At 42.3% G+C, this 17,736-nt stretch overlaps 1 protein-coding gene across 10 annotated transcripts in view; it reads left to right on the top strand.

Moving 5' to 3' along the window:
• LOC113239525 (trithorax group protein osa) overlaps positions 1-11,453 on the top strand; it is a 95,726-nt gene extending 84,273 nt beyond the window's left edge. For 3 of the 10 annotated variants that reach the window (XM_026476565.1, XM_026476568.1, XM_026476566.1), the window contains 10 exons: positions 1,154-1,342; positions 2,260-2,476; positions 2,776-2,895; positions 4,158-4,232; positions 4,673-4,763; positions 4,877-5,084; positions 6,245-6,337; positions 8,271-8,537; positions 8,817-8,891; positions 9,128-11,453. In XM_026476565.1, coding sequence (XP_026332350.1) covers positions 1,154-1,342; positions 2,260-2,476; positions 2,776-2,895; positions 4,158-4,232; positions 4,673-4,763; positions 4,877-5,084; positions 6,245-6,337; positions 8,271-8,537; positions 8,817-8,891; positions 9,128-11,053 — 3,261 coding nt within the window. In that variant the 3' untranslated portion in view covers positions 11,054-11,453. The remainder of the gene's footprint in view (positions 1-1,153; positions 1,343-2,259; positions 2,477-2,775; positions 2,896-4,157; positions 4,233-4,672; positions 4,764-4,876; positions 5,085-6,244; positions 6,338-8,270; positions 8,538-8,816; positions 8,892-9,127) is intronic. The other 7 variants (XM_026476567.1, XM_026476569.1, XM_026476574.1 and 4 more) reach the window with 6 other exon arrangements.
• The last annotated feature ends 6,283 nt before the right edge of the window (positions 11,454-17,736 follow it).

Genomic DNA, 17,736 nt, shown 5'->3' on the forward strand with positions numbered 1-17,736 from the left:
CGCCAGGTATAATGATGTACAACATGAACGACAGTCGATCGTTCGGCGTCGAGCTTTAGCTTTTTAAATACATTATTAAAAAGTTGTATCTCTGCTTTACGCTAAATCAATTCTTTTACGGTGTTGGCCTGTCGCTTCCTTAAATAATCGATATAACTTGTGCATTTTACAGAAATGTGCATTAAACAGACTTCGATTTCTTACGACCATTGACAGTCGTGGTCTGTAAACACGAACGCTCGATCGTACCTCATATTTCGTTACAGCATGTGACTATTCTTTTGAGTTTTTAGTAGTAATTGCGAATATTACGGGGGACATTGGCCACATTGAGGTTTTACTTACATTTATTTAAAATTTTTGGTGTGGCTTGTCGTTTTCATTTATTAGTAAGGCTATTCGGCCGGTAGTGAGAGCATGATCGTAGTTGCCGTTCACACACATTTTCGATATTTGCACTTTTCACCAACAGTATTCACTAGATAAGAGACTTGTAATAACAAGGATATTTGAAATTTGACTATATGATTTATTTCTTAAATCTAAACTTTACTTACAAGTCCTATATTTTGATAAAATGTGTTTCCATTTGACTATTTTTTTTTGTAACTATTGATGAAGTTCTGTTTTCAGACTGTATTATTCAGCTGTGCTAATTTGGTAACGCGAATGTGTAATGGGACCTTTTATTAACTTGCAGGTGGGGACGGGGGATGGATAATGTGTAAAAATGTGCCGATAGTCCGTTTCATTGAATATACCCATGTAGTCAATCAAACGAACTTTCGATGTTATTATTTTATATTCTTGTTGCTATCGTGCGATTAGGTTGTACTGCTAAGCGAATTATTTCCAGCGCACTCGCGTGTACTTTGCGTTTGACAGCCACGCCTACTGGACTGGAAAAGTACCTGGAAAGGGTGACTAGCGGGTCAGTATGGTGGAATTCGCGGTCTAGTGCACATGGAGCTGGCCCCTCCAAGTTTGCTCGGCAGCTAATTCCAACTAGATCCAATTAATCGCCTGGGTACTTTGAAAGTTGAAGTGGTGGACTGGCTGGCACTGGCAGCCGGTAAGGATGGCTCCTCGTGTCCCTCGGAGGAAAGAGGCGTTTCTAAATATGTGGGTGTTTGATGAGGTGTCTCTGCGCCAGAAGTCGGACTCGCTGGGCAAGCTGTACGAGATGGACGACGACCCGGAGAGGCGCGGCTGGGTGGAGCGGCTGCTGGCGTTCATGGAAGAGCGGCGAACGCCTATCGCCGCCTGCCCGACTATCAGCAAACAACCGCTCGACCTCTACAGACTTTACCTGCTCGTGCGCGACCGCGGCGGTTTCGTCGAGGTACTATCGCTATTTTGATTTTTTTAGATTGATTATTCCTCATTGCTTTAAGAAAACGGTGCTCCTTGGTGTTTGTTTACATTCAGTATAAATGCGTCTGTTGTCAGTATCAACTATTGCTTTTTCGTGAAATTTGAATTATTTAAGAAATGCACTCAAATGATTTTGTGTTCATTTAGCACTTCAATTCGTAGCGGGCTCAATATTACAAATTGGATTCTGTTTGCCGCAGTAAAGTTAAGAAATAGGTAAATCCGGAGAACTAAATGTGATTCAATTTAGTTTTACAGTTGTACACGAATGCGTTTGTACTCTTGAAAATGGCATTAGGAGTGCCAATAAATGCCAGTTAAGCGCGCGGTACGTTCAATGCAACTGAGACTAATAGACTTCAGCTAGAATTTATGTTAGTGCATGTACTAGGCTTTACGAGAACACGAACCATAAACCGCGCGCGGCCAAGACAGTTAATAAATTTTTATCATTGAGCGGTGGTGCGCGGTGCGCCGGGGCAGATTGCAGCCGGGCTCCGCGCGCGGCGCACGCTCGCCGCCGCGCGCACGTTACAGGAAAATTATTGGAAAATCGCCGGCATGGTGAGGTCGTCCACTCGTTAACACGCGGACTTATCGCGTTTTCCACTGTAAACCTTCGCACTTTATGCTCTCGCGCGTTAAAACGTCCACTCGCCGTCCGTTGTTAACTCAATAATACTTTAAATTCCTGTAATAAAACCCGTACGTTTGAACGCTTCTGGATTCTTTTGTTTTATTTCCAAACAATACGTCTAGTGTATTCAATTTAAAAGATGTTAATTTTTATCGTGCCTTCTTCCGTTGTATTAGCCACCATTGACACGTAATTTTGTGAAATAAAACGGTGACACTACAATAACTGGAGCGCGCTAATAATTCCAGGTGACGAAGAACAAAACGTGGAAAGATATCGCCGGACTCCTGGGCATCGGCGCATCGTCATCCGCCGCATACACTCTGCGCAAGCACTACACGAAGAACCTACTCGCGTATGAGTGCCACTTCGACCGCGGCGGAATCGACCCCCAGCCCATTATCAACCAGGTTGAAGCATCAACAAAGAAGAAAGGCGGCAAGTCCAACAGCAACCCTAGCACAGGTCAGCTATCTGTACTCTATGAAATCCACGCAAGTCTCTTTATGGAACACTCATGTCAGAGATCGAACCCGCACCAGGTCAGCTCACTTCCTCGCAACTAGCTACGTCGTATTTGAACGACTATTTCTACAAAATATGTACATACATAATCAACTAAGCTAGCTGGCGCTCGCTTCTTTGTGTGCTCCCGTTTCATTTAAAGCTCCATTTAAAATACCCTTAGGCTTCGAAATAAATAAAATTATAACTTATTGGACAAGCGTTACAAAATAATTTCAATGATTGAAATATATTTTCAGCGGGAGCATCCAACTCGCAAGAGTCGTTTCCAGGCGGAGGGCAGGCGGCGCCCGGCCAGCCCATGGACGGGTACCCGGGACAGTACGCACCCTACCCGCCACAGCCCAACCAACCACAAGGTAAGCTATCACGAAACATGTGTACCAACTTACTACGTACTGTTATGGGGAGTGCGCAGGTTCCGATATAAGAGCCTTTTGGCATAAAATTTATAGAAAATGAGTGTTGAATCAGTTGCATACACCTCCACCATATTAAATTCAATGGGCCACATTTCATTACACCAAGTGAATACTAGAATCTAGAATACGTACGATACGATATCAGTCACGTACAACTGTGGTGGTGTTCGAAACTGGGGTAATCAAGTAAACTGGGGAACCTACCGTATGTCTAACGCGCACAGCGATTTGATTAGCTAAGCGATTGTGCTGCAGCAATCGCGAATTAGTTTATCGCAGACTTGTGTGCTTTACTACTTTGAACACTATCGTTTTGCGCGATGGACCGTTTTACAGTTTTTCCCAAGTGGCTGTTTTTTTCCTCCTATAAATATTAAAATGTCTTTTCCAAAATACTTACATTTTAATTTTCATTATAATTTTCGTAAACATCACGACGGTGGCGGTGCATACGAACCAAAAGAAAAGAGCTTTAACTTTCGGAACTTTATTAGGTTGTGCGCACTTCCTACATAACTTCAGTTCCTCTGTATAGAGTGGAAGACTACCGTTAGTACTACCCTAGCGGCACTAAAGAACAATGCACAGATTTCGTACTCGCCTGAGCAACAAGTACTTGTGGCTGACTGTAAAATTATTTCGTCATGTCTTTAGCGCTTGGAAATAGTTAAACGCGCTGCTAAAGAATGTTTCGAGTAATTTGACATAGTTAACATTTACGTTGTTGCGAGCGTGGTGGCTGCGCTGTAAATGAGCTAACATAGAGCTAGATGAGACCGGGCGGTTGGCTCGTGTGCCAAAGACAACACGCGACGCTAGCCGTGCGGCGCTTGTTTTTTTATTTTTCATGCAACATCTGAGCTAACTTCTCTTTAACAATTTTCAATCGTTAACAAATCTTTCGGGTCATACATAACATTGCTTTTGACTAATTCCGTATTGACTCGTATCAGGGAGGAAGCCACTGTTGTTGCTTAAACGAGCTAGCTATACATAAAACACGTGGTAACTTCCTTCCCTGACACGTGTGGGTGACATAGCGCTTGTTCGGCACGCAACACGTGTGAATAGAAAGGCTCGTCGGCTTTTCTAATTGAAAAGATCGATTTGCTGGTACACACAACAGTGTGTCGTGACTGGAGATGCGCCGATGTACAGGCAGTTTCGGGTTTTACCTAGTGACGTAAATGTGGTTGTAGGCGGCGGGCCGGGTGGCGACAACCTCGCCGCCTCCAACCCGTTCGACGAGCCGCCGGGGCCCCGGAGACCCCCAGGTACTTAACTCTTCACAGTTTGTATTACACACTTTTAGTGTTGCGTTTGGTCCAACTGAGATCGCATTCGGCCGGATGCAATCCGTTATTACTATCCTTACTGTACAAATTCTGATCAATTTTGTTTGCGTGATTGTTTTATCCGTTGAATTCGGTCTCGTATAATTTGGATTGATTGTAACGTCTCCTTTTAACTTACCTTCCGACTGCCCCCGGATCCCAGTTTTGTTTATTACGGCGTCTTCTTATGATTTGCTATGTTTTATCTATTTAGTACTCAGTTTTCTTTATTATTCCATGTACATATTGCATGTTCACATGTTTTGATAACATTCACATTAACCATTGCACGAATATCACCTCTATAGTTTCTGAGAGTTCTGTTTTCTTCACTCAAATGTATGAGTTTTTTATTCATAAATGACATGTCGGTCTTCCAGGTTACCAGCAAGGCTACGGGTACGAATATGGGTCTCCATACCCAACCAATAGACCAGTTTATCCTCCATACGGATCGGACGGCGGTGACAGGTAACATATTTTTCTTGTTTATAAATAAATACTTCAATCCTTGTTTTTTTACTTATCATTGCTTTCCAAGCATTGCGTTCTCTGAAGTTTAATGTTTGTGATGTACATTGCAGAGGGTACGGTTCAGGCGGGGAATACCGTTACGGCGGGTACGGCGGCGGATACCGCGCGGGCGCGCCGCCGCCGCCCGGTACACCGCCACCGCCAGCGCAGCCTTACCCCGACTACTACCGACCGCCTCACCCGCCGCATCCACCTCATCCACCGCACCCGCAACATCCACCACATCCGCCACACTCGCCGCAGCAACCTCCGCACGAGGTAAGTGCGCCAACAACGTCCTATTGACTTCAAGTGAAATGAAAATTCAGAACGATATTACTCATCAATATAATGACAAGCAAACATTTGCGTTAATACGTATGACGTTAGGACCATGAGTAGGTCAGTAAAGAATTGGCTCCTCGTTGTCTATTGAATATGGAAGTGTTCAAACAGCGGCACAATTGTAAGTCTACCTGAACTCCTGCAACTAAAACATACATTTCGTATTGTTTTATAAAATGTGTTAGTATTTGCTCTTCGAGTGATGTAAATTTGACGAAAGTAGTAGATAAGGAATGAATGAATAGTTCAAAATGTTTCTAAATGAAAATTTGGAATGTCTATTGTAGTGCTACTAGCCTGACAATAGTATTTACAGCCGCGCATGACTGGCATGAGACGAGCATATTACTGTGTATGTACGCGATACTATGCTTACGTGGCCCTGTAACAAAAATGGGAGCTGATCACATTTTTATAATAAAGTTTTGAAGACTCAATTTCGAACATATCATTTGAAGCAAAGTTCCCAGCACCCATTTTCCTATAGTGCTACATGTAGACAACGTTCCTTGAGTAACTAACAAATTTTATTTCGATTGTAGTATTTATTTATTGTCTGACATAGCATTGAATGATTATTACTTACTGTTCATTAATTTATAGAACGTTTTTCAACTGAAAATTATCGTGATCATAAAATGATAATGAAACTCGCAGAATGGTTTACATATCATGCCTTTCTACTTTAAAGAATATAGTAAAGTTATTTGAAGAGATTTTGATTAATATTAAATAGATATGAACTCAATTTACAGCATACACTATAATCAATTATTTAGTATATTATATATCGAGTTCTTAGGTTTTCGCGATTGTTACACATAGGGAATGAAACTATTTTCCGGATTTAAATCGCGTATATTTGTTTTTTTCAAAGGTTTGTTGTTTAATTTAAATCCGGAAAATAGTTTAATTTCCTATTAGTATGTTATACCGTTTCAAATGTTACTTCTGGTGTACCACCCTAACGGATATTAGTGTAGCTTTGTTACAGTTGTTAAAGAAACGTTAGCATGACATGTGATCCCTGCGGCAAGAGAGTATTAGGAGAAAGTCGTGTTATGTTGTGTGACGGTCTGTTTGGTGGTGTATAGATGTCGAGCGTCGCGTCGTCTGTCGGTAACCTAATGAGCTCCCAGCTCGCGCGGCAGCTGGTGGCGCCACTGCCGCCCAACCCTCGGCCCTACGTACGGACGCCCCGTTTGTACCACGCACTCAACACCGCTTCCCCATATATTGGCGATTCGGTTTCATTACTCACTCGCACGGACTTCACGAACGTTCGCGTCGATTTTCGCGTATACATGAAACGCCGCGAATATATTGCGAACTGACTAACGCTGTGACAGGTTGTTAACATGAGTTATTACAGTTTCTAGTTAATGAGGATTGTCTTGCCGGCGTGCAAGTTTTAGTTAAATTAGAATTAGTTGGATTAGTCCAAGAATGAGTTATTTCGTAAAACTAATATCCAAAACTCGAATTGTCAGTTTCCCATAAAAGTTTTTAGTGTCAAACTTTCACGATGTGTTTAAAACCTGGACTCTGTAATTTTGAATCAAACAGGATACAACTTTATGGTAATTTTTCAAATCAATAAGTAATCGTTTTAAATAATTGGTACTTAAATTAACTCCATGTTCAATTTTCTAATAAAAACTTACAACATACTTTCCGATACAGGGCAAATGTAAAAATACGAATGAGGGATATTGTAAACAATTTAGTAACGACCACCAAAAATTATGACACTAACAAGTGTGACGAGAAGATACTCTGTTTTTGCACTTTGAACAACGTACAAATCTGATCCAAATTCGAGATGTCTCTGAAAGTATTGGAGAAAAAGAGGAGATAAACAAAATATGCATTCAAAATAATGACGCTACCGGTGGAAAACATAAATAGTGACACGTCTACCTTGTTGTAGGAATTTGCATCACGCTATGTAATACATAAATCAGGCGCGCAAATGTTAATTGCGCTTGCATAGCCTGGAAAGACTATCCTTGTTAGCATTTATATTCTAGTCGTACCCCGCGGTGTAAAGAAATAATTATTCAAATACAGCGAAGGCACTTGTTACAGCTTTATAATTATTGATATTTTCGCGAGCGATTCTGTAAGTGATTTGAACCATTCATCATTTGTAGGCAATAAAATAGATTTAACGCTCGAAAGGGTGAAGTTTAAATGTGCATTCAAATGTGTTATTGTGAAACCACAGCTTTAAAACTCAGCAGTCATGATCATTTGATGATTGGTTTTTATTCAAGAGCGATCGTCGACACGGAGGTCAAACTCATTCGTGGTTTTGGCTTCATTTATTATTTGGAATAATACCACTAGCTTGACAAAATTTTTAGCTATCACATAATTTTATTCTTCTTTTTTTTTTGAACTAAATTTTTGGCTTGCGGTGTTATTAATTGGCTTTCCAACATATCGGATTACGCGTGCTCAGCGCTCCGGCCGGCCAAAACCTGTCCGTTAGCCGTTTCCAAATTTAACAAATAATCAAAACATGGAAGTAAAGGTTTAGAGTGTGTGGTGGTGGCTATGATAAAATTTGTCACTAAATTCATTTGCATGCTTTCACAGTTATCACGTAAGCTTAGCTGTAAGTATAACGGAGAAGCTTTGTTTTATATTGCGGCACTCTCGATCGAATGCACCACTTGGCTATAATCTGTGCTCTCACGCACTACCGGAATAGCTGGCGCTTCATTCGATCGATTTTACGTTCTCTCCTATCATCCTTTGTGATTACACACTTTGGGTTCACGGCCAGTGTAACAATTTATCGTCGCTTTTTATGATTAATATTGGATCTTGAAAAACTGTTGATGCATTTTTTAGAGGGATTCTTGTTCTAACTCTAATACAGAATATCTTAGCTATTACTCTTTATTAGTGCATCAACATCTCATCAGTCCGAATTGTCGGTCCGACAATGAATGTTCACTCCTCAAGATTTTACTTTTGTAGTAGTAGTTTTATTGAATTTTTGTACCAAAATAACTCTTGAATTTTTGGACTGATTAATTCAGAGTGTGAGATTCGGATCCGCTTATCGTCTTTCTTGGATAAATGTTGATACGCTTGTGTGGCGTTCCACAGTATGGCGGCGGGAAGCCTCCAGTGCCGGTTGCTACGAATGCGGGTACTCCTCGACGGCATCCCGATTTTGCAAAAGCAGAAGGTTATGCTGGTCCTGTGCCAGGGGTACCGAACACGGGATCTCCGCAGAGTGTCGGCGCACGGTTCGGCGGCGCGTGGGGTAACGCATTCCCGCGTGGACCGCAGACGCAATCGCCCACCGCTCCTTGGCGTCCACCTTCCGGCGCCGCGCAGCAAACTGGATGGCCGCCTCAGCCTTATCAACAGGTACAGTAATCGTTTCTTATATCTGTCAGTCCGTAAGTACGTAAGGAAATAAATTAGCTTCATCTTCATTTGCATGCTTTCACATGAGATTGTCCGACCGTTTTGTTTTGTAGTTTTTCTCATAATTATTGATTCATATCTTCATAAAAACATAACTAAACAATAACACTGCACTTGTCGCCGTACATAGATGAAATTATACAGAGTGGGTAGATATGAAAGTAGACAGAGTGGTCGACGTTTAGCGTTGTGACGCTATAGGCGGGTCGTATGTTATAGGGGCCGGGTGCGACAGCTTGGGGCGCGCGACCGCCGGGCACGGAGCCCTACCCGCCCTCCACTGCGCCCTCGCCTGTAAGTTTCATGAACTCGTACACTCATTTGCACACTTGTTTAGTGAAACTCATACAAAACGACTCACAAAACACATCAATGGCGCATTGTGGTCATCTACAGGACGTCTCATTAAGTGTAGATTTATTGTTGGATCTGTTTTATGGCAGACTTTTATTTTGCACCACTTTGCACAGCGTACAATTATTTCTTGGTTCTGAATAAAATATGTTTAACAAAACGTTTTGTTGTCGCAGAATTCGGCGCCTGTTGGTCCCGGGCAGATAAAGCGCGAGCTGAACTTCCCCGCGGAGTGTGTGGAAGCGGCCGTTCCCACTGGCGAGAAGCGCCGCCGACTCACCAAAGCGGACGTGGCTCCTGTCGACGCGTGGCGTATCATGATGGCTCTGAAGTCCGGTCTTCTCGCCGAGACGTGCTGGGCTCTCGACATTCTCAATATCCTTCTTTTCGATGACAACTGCATCGGCTACTTCGGTCTACAGCACATGCCCGGTCTATTGGACTTATTACTCGAACATTTCCAAAAGAGTCTCAGCGATATATTTGACGCTGCCACACAAGAAAACGAGCCATGGTATATTCCGCCGCCTACTGTCGAACCTGTAGAGAAAAAGCGCCAGAAAATCGAACCACCCGATCCCGCTGACAGAGTCACAATACTTTCTGGCGAGAATTTCACAATGGAATCTAGGCGACGACATCCTGTCATCTACCGCCAAGACGATGAACTGTTTGCTCCTGATGACTGTGAATCTGATACGGAGCGAGTAGAAGATGTGTTAGAACCGTGGCAGTTTGGTGGGGACTCGAGTGGCGCAGCTCATGTGATGCCGTGCTTCCGTGGCGAGTTCGTGCATTTACCATTTGTGAAAGTTATGCCAGGCGAAAGAGCACCATCTCCTCCTCCGACGCCAACGGTCAACAGCGTAGAATCGCCACGGACAGTCAAAACAGAGCCCGAAGCGCCCGAACCGGCATCAACAGAAACGACGAAAGACGGTGAAGATGAAGACAACCTAGAGGCGGAACCGATGGAGCTAGAGCCCGAGCGGCGACCTACATTACTCATACGAGATCCCGCAGGTGTACTGAAACGACGTCGTCTAGAAGATTACGAAGACGAGTGTTACACGCGTGACGAACCAAGCCTCAATTTAGTGAACGAGTCTCGTGAAGCTCTCGCAAAGCGTTGCATAGCGTTATCGAATATACTTCGCGGATTGACATTCGTGCCTGGTAATGAAGTGGAATTTTCGCGGTCCAGTGCGTTCCTTGCTCTGACTGGCAAGCTGCTGTTACTGCATCACGAGCACGCGCCGCGCGCGGCGAGAGCGCGGGCTTACGAGCGAGCGGCTAAGGACGAAGGCGACGCGGACGCGTGCTGTTCCAGTCTACGCGGCGAGAGCGAGTGGTGGTGGGATGCACTCGCTCAGCTGAGAGAGGATGCCTTAGTATGCTGCGCTAACATCGCGGGCGGCGTGGAGCTTGCTGGGCAACCCGAAGCTGTCGCGCGACCGCTCTTAGATGGGCTACTGCATTGGAGCGTGTGTCCCGCTGCGGTGGCGGGAGACGCGCCGCCTGCAGCCGGTGCTTCCTCTCCTTTATCTCCACGTCGATTAGCCCTAGAAGCGCTGTGTAAGCTCTGTGTTACGGACGCTAATGTAGACCTCGTGCTGGCGACGCCTCCGCGCGGTAGAATCGCAGCGTTGTGTGCGGGCCTCGCCCGGGACCTATGCCGACCCGAGCGGCCGGTAGTGCGTGAGTTTGCTGTCAATTTACTGCATTATTTAGCGGGCGCGGGCGGATCCGCAGCTCGAGAAGTAGCAATGCATGCGCCGGCTGTAGCGCAGCTGGTGGCGTTCATCGAGCGCGCTGAGCAGACCGCCCTCAGCGTGGCCAACCAGCACGGCGTGACAGCGCTGCGCGACAACCCCGATGCGATGGGCACGTCGCTGGACATGTTGCGGCGTGCGGCCGCGACGTTGCTGCGTCTCGCCGAGCATCCCGAGAACCGGCCGCTAATCCGCCGGCATGAGCGGCGTCTGCTTTCACTGGTGATGTCGCAAATCCTCGACCAGAAAGTGGCGCACGAGCTGGCCGACGTGCTGTACCAGTGCAGCCTGGCGGCCGGCGAGGCGGACGCGGTCGGGACGGACGAATAGTGGTGGAGTGACAGTGAAAGCGGTGACGAGGCGGACGCTCGGGCGCCGCGCGATGAGACTGAACATACCTGACGGTACGTGTACATATAGTGATACGGCGCGCCCCGGACGCGGCGCACTCCCCGTTCTCGTGACTCCGAGATCATTTATAGCGATGTCTCAAGTGTTAGGCTGTACAATCCGATTTTGTTATTTATGTCCATGATGTTTTATTTACAATTTTACAAGAAATGTCAATGTGCTATAATCGATTTCTATTGTTCGATTGAGAAGATGTATTATAACTCGTAATTTTGATTTTTATAATAAAATGGGACTTGAATCTGTTTATTGGTTTTATGATGGAGATTTTTATACCGAGTACCTTTAGCGCCTTTGTCTTTAAGAGAAGTAGTGGAGAGTGTGAGGAGCTTATGTGGGCTATAAGTTAATTAAGTTTAATGTGAATTATTACAATAATCTATAATATATTGACATTGAATCTGAATTTTATTTATTATTTTACTAATTGGCATTTTATGATTTCACCTACAATTCAAAATTCCATTATAGAAATTATGTAGGGCAATTCTAAAAGTTATCACGAAACAAAAATACATCTTAGGGGCTAATACATGAACCTAGAAATAAAAATATCCTAAATGGTACATCGGTAGTCATTGAACATTTTTATATGGGATTTATTAAAAATATTGCTATTAGTAATTCTAGTTGTAACGGATGTTATGAATATAAAATTGCAAAGCGAATTATGATTATTAATGTATTGAGGTGTGACCGAAGATAATGCTTTTCCTTCTGTGACACGTCATACAGGTGATATTGTTGACTGCTGGAGATGACAATGGAAACACATTGTGGCCACTTAAAGAACAGGACACAAAATTATGAAAAACTGGTTGCCGTTTAAATCTTAATAAATAATTGTAATCAGAATAATGTATACAGTTACTTGCAGACCTAGGAAACTAGGGAGTAGTCGCACATAGTTAAACAACTAAAAGGATTTCCATTCGGTTATTGATAATATTATATATTTAATATCCAATATAACCTAATTAATTTTCAACTGAAGTTCCTGTTGGATATTATAATTATGAAGAATCGTTACCTTTACGCACTAGGCAATAGTGAAATCACCAATTCACCAAACATTTGCCTTGGGAGTGTTTACTTTCGCAGCAATATTTTTATTCGAGACTCTGTGAGTTTCGAGATTGCCGAATGCTTCTAAGAATGGCAAAGTCAAAACATGAAAAAGGCTTGGCTCTTAATTTGGTAACATTGTGACTATACTGCGCTGAGTATCTCCTGTTTATTGTCGTTACTAAGCCATCGACAAAAACTACAACAATCCAGTGAGAAATATATTCATATGTAACTTTTTTATAAAACAAAATTGACCTCAAAAGTTCGTGGAATTACATCTATTTGCCAAGTTTTATTGGAATCGGAAAAAATCCTTCAATTTAAATGGGATCCATACTGAGGTACCAGGTTTCCAACAAAAAAAAGAATCACCAAATGCCTGTAAGCACTACAGAAAAAAAAACACTCGACTTGCGAATCTCCTCCTTTTTTCCTTTGTTTAATGTCGCTTAAAAAAGTACAGTAAACCAATCTTTGGCATTATTCACTTTTGCAGTAATTATACAAAAACGTTACATAATTATGACGTTAACAAAGTCGACGAATTCAGTCGCGTTTTTGTTTATTTTTAATACTCGTATATCTTTCCTTAGGAATAACCTATTCAATCACTGACTCGTTTTCAAGTTTTAGACGGATTACATGGACTTGGAATATTGTTGTGCTACAAAATGGGGTATGTAAAATAAGTGATATTTAATTTAGTACATAATTGTTGAAAAATCGTCGGACGCATCTTTCCCATTTTGCTGCACTAAATGTAGTTTTTATGCAAATATCGCTACCGCGAAAGCCTGCTAAGCGAATTTTCGTTACAACTTTGTTACATAATTACACTACATCTAGGTCCATGGATTTGCCTCTGTTCTTAGGTCATAATCACAAATTGCAAAAAGTATAAACAAGCCTTATTTGCATATTACGTGTATGTAGTATACATACATTGCTCGTAGTTCCGAACAATTACGTCTTTAAACGTTACTCCCTGCGCGCATCATATTATTTTAAGGTATGTACAAGCTTGTTATGTCACGTGTATTAGTAAGCTTTAACTCCTGCTGAATGTTTCATAGAAACAAATTCTGTAGACAGGATATTTTGCAATGCGCAGAAGACGTGAATGTCAATTTCATAAGTAAGTAATAGAGATATGTTTATATATCAAAGGCGAGCGCAATCATTGTGCAAAGAAAATGTTAAAAGTACCCTTTGCCCTCGGGGAAATGTCTTCCTTTTGGATCTCGTTATTATTGTTTTTCTTTTTTTTTTCGTTTATCGTTAAATTTTATCGTCGAAAAAGATATACGTAACATTAAATAAAAGCATTATAAAAGTTTACCAAAAACAATGACATACCCAATTTTAAGTTAATGTCACGCCAGCAATCATGTTATCGTCATTATCCGTTTCTAGTGACGCAGAATTTTGTGATCAACAATGTACTGGATGGTATAAGGGTCATATGGAAATTGCCGCTGTGGACATTCAGATGAATCATAGAATGTAGAGCCTCATCCGCGCTACCCAAAGGTCAATGCCTTATAAAGAATCATCGCGTCGTTGATAGAATTAAAATATTTAGTCGTAAACAATTTTTTTTACTATTATTTTGGTTTACTAAACAAAGTTTATCATCTTACAAAAGCTAGACAAAGGGAGATTTTTCATAGTCCTAGCGACTGTACAATTGGACTTTGTTTGACGTGACTATATAATGAATTTAGCTCTTAAGTAACAAAATAAAATTTGTGAGGCGCCAGTCTTGGTGCCCGGTCAGTTGCAGGTTTTTGGTTGTGAACATTGCTAATTCAAATTACGACACTTAATGTTATGCATGAATCGCTCGTTGGTAGATATTTCACGATTATCATCGTCGGTAAGAGAGGCGTCCCTTATTTCAGCGTAATCATGAAATTGTATTAATTAGGTAATAGTGTCCTTTTAGTCAAGCGAAAAACTTAATTTAGTCCTTACGCCGTTCAAACATTATAAGGATGTTTTACTGTCCACGCTTGAATAAGCTTGCTCCAGTGGCGGCACTATTCCTCAACCTCGAGAACCACAGTACCTACCTTAGATCTGATTGTACTAAAAAAATCGCGATTTAGTACGGTGTTTCTCGTAAAAAACTGGTTTTGTTCGCCAGTAGTTACGCCGTTTTGAAGTTAGCCCGTAAAAGCAAATTCCCGAAGTTTGTGCCATTCACCACGGTACTATGCTAGCCGCATCCATTGACTCCCCGCGACGCGTACTATGTCGTCGGCCCTCTTTGCAATAGGGCACGCGACGCTTCTTTGGCCCATCCACGGCCACCAATCAGTCGACGTCTTGCTCCACCTGTCATCACCGCAAGAATCGATGTGGCAGCGATGGAGAGCGGAACACGGCCCAATGTTCAAACTTTATCGAAGGCCTTCTCGTAATCGACGAAGGCCATGACAAGGGGCCGGTTGAGTTCGTGACACTTCTTCATTACCTGGTTCACCGTGTGGATACGGTCGATGGTCGAGAAACCGGTACGAAAGCCAGCCTGTTCAATAGGTTGCGCTTCGTCAAGCTCTCGGGTAAGACGGATGGTCAGAATTTTTGTAAAAAGTTTATAAATCTGAGAGAGCAAGCTAATCGGTCCGTATTTATTTAGTTTTTCAATATCGCCTTTTTGTGGATGATGGTGACGATGACATTCTTCCATTGCTCTGGTGTTCGAGCTTCATGAACTTTGTTGACAAATTACACAATCACTTACCACAGGATTGCCGCCTGCTTTGAGTAGTTCGACTGAAATACCACCATCTCCGGGGGATTTATCCGCCTTCATTTTGGATAGAGCATTTGTCACCTACCACGGGAAAATTGGAGGTAAGTTTTCCGTGGCAAAGTGTTCAATAGGCGGAGCCCGGGTATCGTCATCTGATAAATCCAGTTCTGCAGATGTAGATGCATATAAGCTCCTGTAATACTTCCACGATGATGGTAAGAATTTTTGCTCGATCAGTTATGTTATCTTTGTCTCTAAGTTTTGAAATTAGTTTTGTTCCAGAATTAGTTTTTCTACGAAATACTTTAGGGTCTGTATAGGTACTGTTTAATTGCGTCTATAATAATATTAGGGGTTAAAGTATGAAATTGCCGTTTTATTGCAATAGGTTCTTTGAATTTTCATAGAATCTTCATGGTTTGAGGTTTTCGAATGAAACTTTTTCAAATGGTTACTGTGATTTTTTTTTTTTTTAATTTGAAACATTTGAATATCGACTTTCAATTGTTTTTGTTATTCAATTTAGACAAGAAAGATGGATACTGCGAAAATTCGAGTGATTTTTGAATACGAGTTCCGACGCGGAACTAACGCGGCAGAAACAGCCCGCAATATCAATGCTGCGTTTGGAGAGGGGTCTACTAATGAACGCACCGTGCGATTTTGGTTTAAACGCTTTCGTGATGGAAATTTCGACTTAAAGAACGAGCCACGAGGAAGACCGCCCACACAGGTGAATAACGATGAATTAAGAGAGATAGTGGAAGCCGATCCTAGTCAAACTACCCAGGAATTAGCGGCATGGTTTAACGTTACCTTACCCACAATATTGACTCACTTGCGTCAAATCAATAAAATAAAAAAATACGAAAAATGGGTGCCTCATGATTTGACTGATCTGCAGAAAGAAACGCGTGTTGAAACTTGTGTTGCCTTGTTGAACCGGTACAGAAATGAAGGAATATTGGATCGAATTGTAACATGTGGTGAAAAGTGGATTCTTTATGATAACCGGAAAAGAAAAATGCAATGGCTGACCCCAGGTCAAATGCCACAACAGTGTCCTAAAGCAAAACTTACCAATAAAAAGGTAATGGTAACTGTTTGGTGGTCTCAGCATGGTGTTATTCACTATAGTTTTCTCCGATCTAGTCAAGCAATAACGGCAGATGTCTATTGTCCCGAACTCCGAACCATGTTAACAAAACTAGCAGTAAAACAGCCCCGACTCATGAATCGATCTTCACCATTATTGCTCCACGACAACGCGAGACCTCACACAGCACGAGAAACCATTTTGACCCTTCAGGAACTGCAGTTAGAAACCATTCGTCATCCTCCGTATTCACCAGACCTTGCTCCAACGGACTACCATTTTTTTCGTGATTTGGACAATTATCTACGTGACAAGAAGTTTTCTTCCCAGGAGGCAGTACAAAATGCTTTCACACAGTTTGTGCAGTCTAGATCGTCGGAGTTCTATCGCAAAGGCATTAATAACCTTCCCATTAGATGGCAGCAATGTATAGATAATAGTGGCAACTATTTTGATTAAATAAATTTGTTAAAAATTTAAAAAATAAACAATTTAGATTTTCAGTACAAATCGGCAATTTCATACTTTAACCCCTATTATTAGAGTTGTATCTCGCTTAATGGATTTATTTATTAATTTATTAATTTTATCTAGCTCCTTTTGTCTGCAGCAGATTGGTTAAGCAATTTTTTCTGTTTTCTATAAGGTCAAGGGCTTCCTTTGCAAGTTTATTGTTCTTCTTACGAGCGGTTCCCAGGTGTTTTTTCGCTGTCTCGTTAATAGTTCTATACAATAGCTGTGATCCACTTCAAGGTTGAACTCATTATGATCTTAGAATTTGTTTTTGAGACTTATTTGGAAGGAATCTTGGAGAGAGGCTACCTCTTTTTGATGGTGCTTTGATCACATATTTGTGGGAGCTTATTACGTAGTCAATTTTATTCCGAATTGTCCCATCAGGATGTACCCAAGTCCACTTTCTCGTCTCCCGCTTCTGAAAGAAGGTGTTCATGGCATAGAGCCCATTCATTTCTAGGAAGTTAACTAGAATCTGACCTCTGTTATTACGTACGCCGAGACCGAAGCCACCTACAGACCTTTCACTCACAATAGGCTAGCCAATTTTCGCGCAAATATCGCCGACAATGGCGGTATAATGGCATGATGTGTAAGCTAACGCTTTTTCTATGTCGTCATACAACTCTTCTACTTCTTCGTCTGGTGTGAAGGATGTTGGGGCGTACACCTGGTTTGGATGGAGTATCGTTTATTTAATTATACTACTAAGTAGCGAACGCTGGTGGATATACTCCCAACATCAACAATTTGATGTGTGATGTTTTTAGACACAAGGAATCCAAAACCTCCGAAGGTAGAATCGTCATGGCCCATGTAAAATAACAAATCATCTGAGGATAGGTTTATCAGCTCTTCACCAGCTCTTTTTAACTCTGAGAGTCCTAGGAGATCCCATTTAATCTTTTAACTCTAACTGTTGTTCAAAGAATCGGTCTTCTGTGCGAATCACCTTGGCGTTATAGCACGCCAAGGTCTGGGCCTTGGGTGTTTGGCTGCTGGGCATCGTCCAGCGATTCTTCGCACAGTATCCGCTGCCAGAAGCAGGAATAGCTGGGCTGCTGGGGACTGAGGGCCGTAGTGTATTAGCACTTATCATAACAATGGGAGGTTTAGCCCTAAAACGCCGCGCTGGCTAGTGTGTCTTGGCGAGTTTTGCGTCAG

The sequence above is a fragment of the Hyposmocoma kahamanoa genome, unplaced genomic scaffold, assembly GCF_003589595.1.
Source record: "Hyposmocoma kahamanoa isolate Upper Pololo Valley unplaced genomic scaffold, ASM358959v1 99879, whole genome shotgun sequence".
Taxonomy (NCBI): Eukaryota; Metazoa; Arthropoda; class Insecta; order Lepidoptera; family Cosmopterigidae; genus Hyposmocoma; species Hyposmocoma kahamanoa.